The 13,319-nt window shown below is 37.8% G+C and overlaps 1 protein-coding gene across 1 annotated transcript in view; it reads left to right on the plus strand.

Moving 5' to 3' along the window:
- cntnap5l (contactin associated protein family member 5 like) overlaps nucleotides 1–8,065 on the plus strand; it is a 135,748-nt gene extending 127,683 nt beyond the window's left edge. The window contains exons 22-24 of the mRNA XM_053513006.1: nucleotides 2,147–2,359; nucleotides 2,523–2,600; nucleotides 7,014–8,065. Coding sequence (XP_053368981.1) covers nucleotides 2,147–2,359; nucleotides 2,523–2,600; nucleotides 7,014–7,189 — 467 coding nt within the window. The 3' untranslated portion in view covers nucleotides 7,190–8,065. The remainder of the gene's footprint in view (nucleotides 1–2,146; nucleotides 2,360–2,522; nucleotides 2,601–7,013) is intronic.
- The last annotated feature ends 5,254 nt before the right edge of the window (nucleotides 8,066–13,319 follow it).

Consider the following 13,319-nt stretch of genomic DNA (forward strand, 5'->3'; position numbering starts at 1 on the left):
GCAGTATATACAGCATATAATGTCTGATTATAGCACAGTCAATAAAGAGTTTAACAAGTTGATCACTTTTCTTAGCACAGTTTATATAGAATTTGTGTTTACCGATTTAACCTCATAACTTCCCACTCAGCTTTATATATATATATATATACTGTATTAAATCATAATAGAGGGCAAGTTGTAGAAGAGCCACAGTATTCCTGTATTGAGCTTCATCCAACCTTTGAGAAATGTTTAGTTTCCAATGATATTTTAAATTAATGTTGTCCGTTAAGATGATATGAATATGTTAAATCTTTCTACACCAAGGTCAATCTAGTGCCACTGTAAATTTTAAACTCGCAACAATAAAATATGCACTTTCACAAATTACACAAAGATCAGGCTTTGATATTTATATTCATATCAAGAAGTGGTTCTGAATGTAACGAAAGCATTTAAGTCTCCTACAGATGTCGTTAATATAAGTAAGTGCTTCATTATGATCATGATTTATATGTGGTCAATAATTTTTAGGCTATTTATTTGATTTATATAGCATTTTTGCTCAATAAAGTTTGGATAAGGATGAGTTAAATTCCTCTTGCATAAAGATACACTTTCAAAATTTGTTGTTTTTGTAACAACCTCATTTCCCCTCTCGTCTGTTTCAACCAATCACCATTCAGCATCACCAGTATAATAATCACCGGTCATCATCTGTCATCATCTGCACCTGTTTCTCACTGGTTTAGGCCTTTTATTAGATTGTTTTTCAATGCGTTAATGATTCATAGTTTACTGTGTGGCTTAAGAAACTAAAAAATCTCCAAAACTGCACATATACAGTACAGGGACTGGACTGACATTGAGAGACAAAAACTTGCCAAAAATAAGAGACAAAAAAGTTCTTCAGGAAGCCAGGAGAACGGTTTCTGAAGACTACGATAGAAACTGCAAGAGAGTCTGGCTCTTTGGAAGCAAAATATGAAGAAATAAGGGGTGACTCAAGACTTTAGCACAGTGTTGAGTTCAGTACTGTATATAGAAACAGACGTTTTGAGAACAACTGTTATAAGTTACTAAGCTAAAATATTCTCCCATTACAGGAAGAGCTGATTAATATAAATGTCACATAGCTTTATTCTACCTTACAACACCATAGCACAGTAAAGTGCTCTTCAACGCCAGTCCTGGATGGCCAGCGTCCAGCACATTTTGTTGTTCACTAACACCTCCATATGTGTCACGCTTAAACGATCCAGATCAAATCAAATGTCACACAAAGATAACCCAAGTTAATCTAAAATGCATTTTTTTAAATTATGGTTTCGTTTATTAATAATTAAAGTAATTGGCCCCAAAACCTAATAACTGGTCGTGCCACCCTTGGCGGCAGCAACTGCAATCAAGCGTTTGCGATAACTGGCAATGCGGCTTCTTACATAGCTGTAGAGAAATTTTGGCCCACTCTTCTTTGCAGAATTGTTTTAATTCAGCCTTTTTAAAGTCATGCCACATCATTTCAATTGGATTTAAGTCCAAACTTTGATTAGGCCACTTTAAAACCTTGAGGTGCCACTTGATTGGTGGTCAAATATTTTTTCACATGAGGCCAAGACAGTTTTTTTTCTAAATAAATGAAATGACCAACTGCAATTTGGATTTACTGTACTTTGGGTTATCTTTGGTTTATAAGGTAGTAGGGGATTGGTGACTCAGTGATAGGTTTAATACATTGTCAAGTGGTATGATGGTATAGACTCATTGGTGACTCATGCAGAAGGCCTGGGTTCGATTCCCGCCCAAACCCCCGCCACTGGATGCAGCGCCGGTCCCAAGCCAGAATAAAATAAGAGCATGGCATCAGAAAGGGCATCTGGTGTAAAACCTGTGCCATGTTTTGTGCGGATCAGATGGTCCTCTAGACGAATATAAAAAACAGACATATTTCTCACATGACTGTAAACACACCCACTGAACCTGGTAATTAACAGATTAGATGAATCAAGTGTGCATGATGAGAAGAATCTGACCCTCCAGGACTGGAGCTGAAGAGCCCTGACATAAAGCGTCCACCCAATATATTTCCTTCTCTTAAGCATAATAATAAGTTATAATAATAAGTGTTTGCTGTTGTTCTTTGTTTTCTATCCTTTGGTTGTAGGGGGTGACATCACTGACGAGGAAGTGGTGCAAGCAGGATCGAGAGGATTCATCGGCTGTCTGTCCTCTGTTCAGTTTAATCGAGCTGCTCCTTTAAAAGCAGCGCTACAGAACAGAGGGAGCTCGGTGGTCAGCATACACGGCCGGCTGGAGGAGTCCGACTGTGGGGCTCAATCGAGCACAGACCCACACGTTACCACACACACAGGCTCAGGTATGTCCTTTTAGCCATGATGTAGCAGGTTAGTGCACATCTGATCCCACACACTCATGCCTGTGTGGTGTGTTAGATTGAATTCTGCTGCTGGGTCATTATGGTTCGTTTGTCTCTAAGCATCCTCTTCCTCCCTGTTTTCCATCCTGTTTCTCTCTTCTAGTAGATGAGTCATCCAAATCAGACCGAGATAAAGCACCTCTGACAAAGGTCGCGCAGAGTGACTCAGCACTAATCGGAGGTGAGAAACATCGGGAGCGAGTGTACGTTTATTCTGGGAAAGCATACCTTTCTCTGACGTTAAGCATCTTACGCTCTTTGAAGGTCAACGCAATCGCTCAGGCGTGTGACTTTTATTAGTGCACTGTGTCAAAATACTGCAAACTTATAAACTAATAAAGGCAGACAAAACATCTCTGTGTTACAAATTCAAACCTTTTTATATCCCTACGCACATTCGGTTCATTCACTCTTCGGTACTGACTTGGATATTAAAAGGGTTACGTTTGCAAAGACGCACGTCCGCTTCATAACACCCACAAAATTACGTGCACACGGATTTATTAAAGGCTCTTTAAAGTTCTCTGCCTTTTATAATGGCGTAAAGCTGGTTTTGTTCTGTATTCACTGAGCATTGGGCCCTTTGAAGCTGATATCTTTTAAAGAGGCGATGAGAATGTTTCATGCCTGTAGTGTAAACCTTATCAACAAAACGCACACTCAAACATGTTTATGCTCTTTTATTTTACGTTTGTTCCGTAACATTAGATCATTTTGTTTTACTCGACTCATGTGGCACATATTAAATATAAAAAAGACCAAATAAATTGGATCTTGCTAATATAAAGGGGAAAATCTTTTACAATGGATAGGCAAAACATGGTATCGGTGCTAAAAAGTGTCTCACCTGCAGTAGGTGAAAAGAGAATATTCTGATAGGATCATGTAACACGATTTTTCATAATACTTAATGCTTCTTATCTTCCGATCCATGCTTCATTTTTTTGTAAATATGATTACACATTTATATTTTTATCAGATAAAAAGAAACACATTTGCTAAAGACAGTTTCAAGCCCTTCTATGTAGTGTCCGTAACTTATTTAAATTAAAATCTTTTAATGATCCTAATTGTCATTAAGATGAAACTTGACCAATTTAGATTTCACATCAAAAGACCTAAACCTAAAATAGTGTATTGTGTATTAAAGTGTATTATGTATTAAGATATCGCAACATGAATCTGGCATGATTACAAACACAACATCATATTTTGTTGTGGGGAAAAAATTCCTTAATTTTGCATGGAATGCTTTAATTTAAGCAAGAGTTTTTACAAAAATGTGCTTCCAGAAACGTACATTAATTTTAGTATCAATAATCATAAAAGAATATGAATAATTTTCTATTTAAATTCTTATTGTTTAAAGTGAGACAGTATAAATTTTATTCTGCTTGTTTTTATGTAAAAATATAATGAAGATCATGGCTAATTGTTATAGAAAAGTGCACATAATATTTAAAAAAACAACTTACTTTTTGTAGATATTAACTAGGTATCCTAAAATGTCCTTTGCTCTTTAATGCAGTTTTTTTTTTTTTTTTTTTAGTTTTTACTATTTTTCTATAGTTATTCAGAAGAAATGACGTCATGTGATTTGATCTCAGCTCTTAATCAGGGCAAAGAAAAACTTTTGTTAACAGTTTCAGGCCTGTAATTTTCATCATAGGTATGAGAGACAAAATAATAATAAAAAATAAATAAATCCAGAAAATCACATTGTAGGATTTTTTATGAATTTATTTGCAAATTAAGGTAAAAAAAAAAGTATTTGGTCAATAACAAAATTTCATCTCTAACCTTTGTTATATACCCTTTGTTGTGATTTTCTGGATTTCTTTTTCTTATTTCAAATTCAAATTCAAATAAATTTGAATTTTGTTTCTCATGGTTGAGGTATACCTATGATGAAAATTACAGGCCTCTCTAATTTTTTTAAGGGGAAGAACTTGCACAATTGGTGGCTGACTAAATACTTTTTGGCCCACTGTAATTGTAGAAAATATGTTTTTTTTTTTGTATAAATGTGCCATGAAAATTGTCTGTGTTTTTTGTATATATATATATATATAACCTTAGACTGGTGAAGCATTGTTTACTTAGTGGTAGGTGTCTTGCCTGCTCTGCATAAGACCCAGGTTTGATTCCCAGTCAATGCCCTAATACCCCAGGTACGGCATGCCGCTCTGAATCCTGAATAAAAATGGGAGGGTTGCCTTAATAAAGGCATCCGTATAAAAGGTGGCAAGTTGTGTATGGATCTGGTGGTCTGCTGTGGAGACCCTTTGGTGGGAGCAGCCGCAGGACAACACCGTTACCCTAAACAAACAAAAAAAGAACCATATAAAGTAAATTCACTTGATTTTTACTGTAATAACGGCCACAAAATCACAAAAGTCAAAAAGGGAAAAAACAGATCTTGATTTTTTTTTTTATGTCCTTGTGCCCTATAAAGGTTAGGGATATACTGTAGTGTGGTGTGATGTCAGTTCAGAGTTTACACATTTTACCTGAGAATTTTCTCTACTAAACTTTTCCAAATATGGCATTTAATCAGCTTAAGTGCATTTTTGGGCCATTCTAAGTGAACTACATTATTATAACTAGATAATTATTTAAAGTTAACTTTCCATACCTGTGACTTTAAATTTAAATCAGACATGGACTTCTGAGCTAAAGAGTTGAAGAATCCCTGAATATAAAGTAACACGATATCAGAACTGCACAGGATGATGTATAATTAAATTAGCATATAATTATATCTTTAAAATTCACCATCCCAGACAATGTATGCTGAATATTAACATTCAACCTTACAGACATCTACTGTACGCTGCCACAGGGTCAACATTGTTTATCATATGATTTAAAGACACTGCATTAACAGTCTTCCCTTTCATTGGGGATAATATAACATACTATAATATATTATAATATCATTTATTTACAAGAAATGCTTTAATTGCTTCTATTATAAACTCAGTGTAGTGACATATTTCAGACTAGCGTAGGTAGCTAAGTACCTGTCGTTAACGGGTAAAGAGTTTGTAGAAATGGTTTAAAGGTTAAAGCTAAAAATAAGCTAATCAGCTTTAATGTAATCAGTGAAATTATTATTATTATTATTATTATTATTATTATTATTATTCCAGGTTGATGCCCACATACACGTCTGCCTGTCTTTCTATACAGCAATAATATAAATAAAAGTTCTGTCTAACTTAATAATACAAAGAATAAATATTTTGTAAGGTTCAGTGTCTTACGCCTTATTTACACCAAGTTGTACTTCTTCCACCGTCAGTCAAATACTGTACACTCGCTGTTCAGTAATTAGAGAGTGAATCACAGAGACGAGAAAGCGAAAAAGTAAGTTTTGTCTTAAAACAACTTTAGCGCATTAAAATTCACTTATACCACTTTAGCGAAAATGAACTAAACCCAGTAAAAATATTCAGTTTAGCTTTTCTAATTCATATCTATTGGTGCAGGTGTACGTTTATATTTAGCAAGTCGCTTATTAGTAGCTTATTTTAATGTAGATTGTTAAATCTGAGACATAACATCGCTTTAACTTAACATTTTGATTTCAGTTCTGGTACAAGTTAAACTTCAGGCAGATATCTAAGTACTGCAAAAGTTTCATTAAATTCTGTCCAGCGGTCAGTTTAAGACGCGCCCACAGTTTGATGCATGCACAGTATGCTGTCAAAACTGTTGCTGTTGGTTTATAATCTGATACAAAACTGCTCATAACCTTATTTCAACTCAATATTTTGATTTCAACATTTATGGTGTAGATTTAACTTCAGGCAAATACCTAAGGACTGGCAAAGTTTCATTAAATCTCGTCCAGCCAGTTTTGCGTGATGCTGTGACAAACTGGCTGGACAGACATACAGATATACAGACATACAGACTGGTTTCTGGTCCACCAATGTATGGAACGTAAATATATAATTGAAAGAGTTCTGACCAAAACCTTTCTTTTATTTATATATTTATGTGCAGTTATGTGCCTCTATAGGAGATCTGATGCAAACATACACCATAATCCTGACAGGGAAAAAAGCTATTGAAGTTGAATTAAAAAAAGGAAAAAAAAATCAAATTTGCATATTATTATCTTATTTTATTGTGCCTCATTTAGTAATCTATTTCAAACAGTCGTTTGTAAATGTTTGCAAAGTCACACTAAACAAAAAGTTTGGGGCAGATTTGCAAAAGTTTCAGAGCAACCCATGCAAATTATGAGTTAAAGTCTTGGTTTTCATTACTTAGTCTCCTTATGCATAAACATTTTTATGATACCGGTTTTATAGGATTTTCATGAATATGAAATTTCTTGTGTAAATACTTCTACAAATAAATGCATCCATTTCCAGCTTGATAAATGAGACCCATTGTTGGCAATCCATGCATTTCTACTGTGCGTATCAATCGCAGCAGAACCACACACTGCACTGGCACACACAGTTTATCCCACCGCACATGCAAATGATGATAGTATATCAGGTCTCGGACATTTAAATCAGCTGAGGGTTACGAATGGAAAGGCTAATAACACTCTGCATTCATGTTGTGCCGTTCACAGGAGTCGTGGCTGCCATAGTGTTCACGACGCTGTGTGTGTTGGCGGTGTTGATCCGCTACCTCTACCTGCACAGGGAACCGCAGCCTCCCCCTGCCATCGCCGTGAAGAGCAAAAGACCCAGCCTGAATGTGGAACCATGCAAACCGAGCCACGTTGGCAAGGAGTACTTCATCTGACGGGATTTTACTTCTGCATTAGCTGCGGAAGTAAGGTTCTGAACAGCTGCACACAAGCACCCGACCCGAGCCTTCCGACACGTCTGTGCCATCTTTTAATCCAGGCCTCCTGTCTGAGGCAGCTGCTAAATTCTGACCCGAGCTGAACAGGAGATCAGGGTCTGCATGTGGGAAGAGACTCTCGTTGTTAATAATGTGAACAGAAAGACTTGTGTTTTTTAAAAAAAAAAAAAAAGAAACCATGAGGAAATCAATGAGTCACGATTTGTGTGAGATAATACGGTGTATGCGTACGTGCAGAATGATAACACACGCAAATACAGCAGCGCCCGACCCAAGTCAAAGCCGAAGACAGGAAACAAGATGGTCCGCTTATCCAAACCTTTTCTACTGAGCACACGCTTTGTGTTTTGTTGCATAGAAAATGAAAGTGCTCTCTGTAACTCATGGACTCTCATCCCTGAGGAAGGCACTCGAGAGTGACTGACGTCAGCTGGTGAAAATGTACAAATATTATTAATAGTGAACAAAGACCCACCGTTTCTTGTCACGTCAAAACATGTCCGTAATGAGGGTTCGACGAAATAAGACAATCAGTTCGAACAAGAGACCAAACATGAACAAAGGAGGATTAGCTCTGACGGGAAATCGGCAGTAGCGGCAGAGCAATCGAGAAAGCTTTGTGTCTGTCCACGGCCGCATGTCAGGCACTTTCAGCCTATCGGATTTTTGCGGCTTTAATGCAGCTAAATCCTTGAAAGAAGGACCTCGGTGAAGTGCATTATATTACCTGACAGTAAAAACAACCCTGTCAAGCTCCCTAATAGAATAACACGCTTTCTTACTGAAATTGATTTCTTTTGGTCAGGGTTTCAGTTTTCTATTTGGCTATTGTTGTATATGACTGTTTATCGATTTCATAAATATATTTAATAAAAAGCATTTTTATAGACTCTGAGACTACAGCATACCCTTATTCCCATGTGGAGGTTTTTGGTTTGTTTGTATGTTTGTTCTGGGGCCGGGGGATTGCAGGTGACCTTAGCGAATGACCAATACCTCATCTGTGTCAATATAAAAGGGTCAGTATATAGTATGTACCATACTGTAATTATTTATCTGTATGACAAGGGCCGTGTAAGTGAAACAAGGACTTTTGATTGTGTAGAACAACAGAACACAGTAAAATCTCCCTTTATAGCTCTATATAACCCCCTCCTACCCCTCCTGATGCACTTATCTACAGTAAGTGTTTGACTAGTGCTCAGATACCATCAAGGTAGAAAGTTTTTTCAGTACACCAGAGCCATGATCAGACTGCCTGCTTCATATCTGAAACACTGGCCTCCCAGGAACTCCTTTACATGGCGTAAAGGCTTCTGAGAATGTCAGTTGATTTTATGCCTTCATTCACGAGTCATTCACACACCTTGTAGAGTTTCCTTTCACTGGGACTGATCGAACATGACAATGCCTCTGTGCACAAAGCAAGGTTTATACAAACATAATTTGGGAGGGATTGGAAGTTAAGTAAAGCAAAGGCAGAAAATAATAATAATAATAATAATAATAATAATAATAAATTCATAGAAATACATTTTTGAATGTTTCTGAATTTACAAATAAATAAAAACATATGATTAATTTGTGATGATGCCTCTGAAAATCATTCCCTGATATATCTCTTTTTCCCTAATATATCTTTTTGCTACAGTATGCTAAGGTTAAATTTTCAATATGATGGAAAATGTGTCTAAAGTAATATATCCATCCATCTATCTATTTAGGAACCTCTGTAGTCCAACCAGGAACCGGGGAGGTATTATAACCAATGGTGGTATTTATTCCCATTTGGACCTCCGGTCAACACTTACATTCACACATTATTGGCAATTTGGACAGACTAATCTGTATGATGCAAGTAGCCTAATCTGCATGTTTATGGACTGTTAGAGGAAACCGGGGGACCTGGAGAAAGTGCACTAAGCACAGACTCCATGCACGAAGACCGAACATTGCAATCAAGCCCAGTACCTGGAGGTGTAAGGCAGCAGTACCGCCAAATACCGCATTATATATTCCACTTTTACTTATAAAGGCTTAACCATCCTTACTCACCACATACAGTACAGCACACTTTTATTTATTTATTTATTTACTTATTTATTTTACCCATCCCAGTTAAGAACCTGGGGTCAGAGTGCAGCGTCCCTGGAACAGAGAGGGTTAAGGGCCCTGCTCAAGGGCCCAACAGTCGCAACCCTTCCGATCAGTAACCTAGTAACCCACAGCCATAACTATGAGAGCCACCACTGCCCCAGAAGAGGTTAGGATTGCTGGAAACTCAGGAGTGTCACATGAAGCTCAATATGAGAGAGAGAGAGAGAGCAGTTAGATAATGTATACCCACTGTCGTGTAATGGGTATGTAATGTTAACTGCTTTGTACAAAAGCTCAGGTTTACCTCGTGCCTAATTTCATTTAACCAAGCAAGCAGGTGTTCCGGTGAGACTCTGATGGATTTGATCTTAATGGATCATAAGGTTTTACACAAACATGCCAGCTCCAGTAACAGCACAAAAACAATGCATTCAAGTTGTTGTCAGTAATTAAGTTTTTTTAATGAATACCATTGTTTTCAATTAAAAATGAAAAAAGATTTTAAATAGCGACTGCTTTTATACACTGTTTGTATAAACATTCTTGAACTAAATAATAATAATAATAAAAAAAAAAACATATTTAGCCCTGCTTCTGGTTTCTGTAGCTTAATTAGTAGAAGCAGCACACTGACTGTAAGACCACGGTGGCATGATGTGATGATTTCCTGGCTCACAGCATGCAATCAGGGAGTAAAAACTGAGTGAGTGGACTGGTATTACACTACCCCGGTGATGAAAGACAGAAGCAGTGACAGAAAAAAGAGAGAGAGAGAGAGAGCATTGATTGAGAGCCTTGAGGATGTGGTGGTAATGAAACAGCCTCTGCTTGGCCATCTGCTCGAACATTCAGCCTACAGACAAAGCCGAATTACTCAGGAGGTACGGCTCGGATTTGATCTGGGAGCCTGTCATGACATTCGGGTGCACTTTGAAGTCATGCCTTCTGTCTGTCGAACAAGGCAAGGTTCTTGTTATGACGGGGAGTTCACTGCTTTTACAGCACCCGAGCAGACCGAGCGGGGAAACAGACAAGCGGAGTGTACTGTAAATGTATACAGGAGCACCATGTTGAAGGTGTTTTTAGCCTGTTACGGGCTCTAAGATTAGATAAAAGAGAAAACAGCAAGAGCAAAAGGAGTCACAAGATTGCATTAGAGGCTGAACTTGAATTCAATTACTGTACGTTCAAAGCAGAGGGCTCGAGAAAGCCTCGCCATCGCATCCTGACGCTCGGGTACACTTAACGATCACGCCGTCGGTTAAACAAGACTTGTTACGTAGACGTGTTTATTCATTTGCTGTCTCTGAAAGCAATCAAGAACAAACATGTTAATTCTTATAAAGCATTCTTTGTGTGTGTGTGTGTGTGTGTGTGTGTTTCCCCCACAACACTTTATCATTATTACAGGCTCGTAGCAGCCTGCATAGAGTAAGGGACATTTCTTTTTTTTTTTTTTTTCTTCTTTTTTTTTTGAGAACACTCTGGCAGAAGTGTGGAATAAAGCTCAGCTGAATATCTAACTAGAGTCTAATAGCACACAGGCTGCATGCAAATACTCTGGGCTGAAGCCTATTCCGGTATCCTCTGTAAGCACACATAAAAAGGAAATGGCGAGAGCAAATGGAGTCTAAAGATCAAATTATGGAGTGCTCCGGAATTTAATTAAGTCCTCGATAAAGGTTCGAAGTGAAAATGTTTGCATATACAGCGCTGGGCTTTAGTCAAGTTTAATCAAGGACATGAGATAAATCCACTCCTGAACCATACATGGATTGAGGTGGATTGAGAACACAAGTAGAGGGAGAAGAAAAGGTGGTAATGGATCATCAGTTCCACTCAATGTGATAGACACAAAGATATGGCGCCGAATGCAAAATGGGTAAAAAAAAAAAAAAAGATGAATCCAGAAGTTGGTAGATGTGAATAAATTCCTTCATTATTTTTCATTTTGCTTTTCCTCAGGGATGGGAACTCTCAGTATAGCTCGACTCAGTGAATTTTAATAATATAGTCTCAGAACAGCAGTAATGGAACATATATACCAGGCGGCTGCCTGGATATACATTTAATAATAAAAATATATATATTAGCAAACATTATTATCATACCGATGGCCTATATATGTTTTATTGTCTTTAATTGTATACATCACCTTTGATCTTCCATTAGTACAGTATTTCTGTAGAACAGGCGGCTCAGTGGTTAGCACTGGACCCTGGATTGCCTGTCCATGGTCCGGGTTCAATTCCCGCCTCGCGGTCCATGTGCGTGGAGTTTGCATGTTCTCCCCATGTTTGATGGGTTTCCTCCCCCAATATTTTCTTACAGTCCAAAGACATGCAGTTTAGGCTAACTGGTGTTCCCAAATTGCTTGTAGTATGTGAATGAGCGTGTACAGAATGTGTGTTTGTGGCCTGTGATGGATTGGTATCCCAGAGTCTCCTGGGATAGGCTTCAGGCCCCCTGTGACCCCATACACAATGGAAAGTGGTGCAGACGCTGAGAGACGATGTATAGTATTTGGAATACTATGATAATTTGACCCCTTTTCAGTTGGATGGAACTGAGCCTGTTTAGTTGGCATTGGGTAAAAAAAGAAGGTAAATGCTAAATATTTAAACAAGGATACACATGTCTCAGGAATCTATATAGTGACCACTTCAAAGATCTTCAGATAGACAAAAGCATAGAGCTACTTCTGTCTGGGAAAAGGTGAAGGCTGATCGGGTGGTCGGGGGTTTAAGCCCCAGTGCAGCTTCCTAACTAGGTTATGTGAAAAAAAATATGTACATTTATCTGTACTGTAACATACTGTAGATGTGACAAGTAATTGAGTCTTTATTTTAATCCTAAATTTCTAAAAGTATCCTCAGTCCATTTCATTATGAGCCTGGTATTAATTGCCCAGTACAGAACGTTCATTAACAGCACTATTAATTAAAACTAATTACATTATAAAAAAAAAATACACTGCCTGGCGCAAAAATGCAAATAAATAGGCACATACTTACAGTAAGAGACTTTGACTGGATAATTACTGCAGGGATTAATATGCTTCAGCTGGCAAAACCCAACTGGTGCCGGAAGTCGAAGAATATATCAAGTGGTCCTGGGAAAGATGTTTTTTTTTACTGGTCTGTTTTGAGCAAAGAGAACATTTTCACTATGGCATTATTTATTTAACAAAAGTGATGTCAAATGAAAGATGTGAGCAATACTAATTACCCCCGTGATTTAATAGCTTGTAGATCTACAGTACATTTAGCAGCAATAACTTGATGTAATGAATTTATCAGTCTCTCACATCACTGAGGGAGAAATTCAGTCTGCTTTACAATATTATGGTCTTTTGGCCATTCGTATATATGCACAGTTCTGATAAGGTCCTGCCACAACATTAGTGACGAGGCCGTGACAAAACCTTGATTCTTTCATTTCTTCAGCCATTTACTGATGTGCTTCGGATCATTGTCCTGTTGATATCGACCAAGCTTTAGCTTTACCTCTCCACCCTCGTTGGTGTTTGGTTTCCACCAAATATTGCACTGGGCATTAAGGCCAAACAACTCCACTTTGGTTTCATCTGTCCATAGGACATTGTTTCATGCAATTTGTTCAGATGTAGTTTAGTCATGCTTCCATGTTGGGGCTTTCTCATGGCAACCCTTCCAAACTGTACTTGTTCGGTCTTCTTCTAATTGTGCTGTCAGGGAGCCTTCAACATGTAACATGTAGCTCTTGGGTCTATTTGTATTTTTCTGAGCACTGCACAGTCTGACATGTGGGTGAATGGGCACAGACATCCACTCCTGGGAAGATTGGCAATTGTCTTGAACGCTTTCCTACTAGAACGTTGCACTCCTAATTGTTCGGAAATGGCTTTATAACCCTTTCCAGATTGATGTGCAGCAATAATTGCTTCTCTAAGACCACTGATTATGTCTTTCCCTCTTGGCATCGTGTTAAC

This window comes from Clarias gariepinus, chromosome 15 (assembly GCF_024256425.1).
Source record: "Clarias gariepinus isolate MV-2021 ecotype Netherlands chromosome 15, CGAR_prim_01v2, whole genome shotgun sequence".
NCBI lineage: Eukaryota > Metazoa > Chordata > Actinopteri > Siluriformes > Clariidae > Clarias > Clarias gariepinus.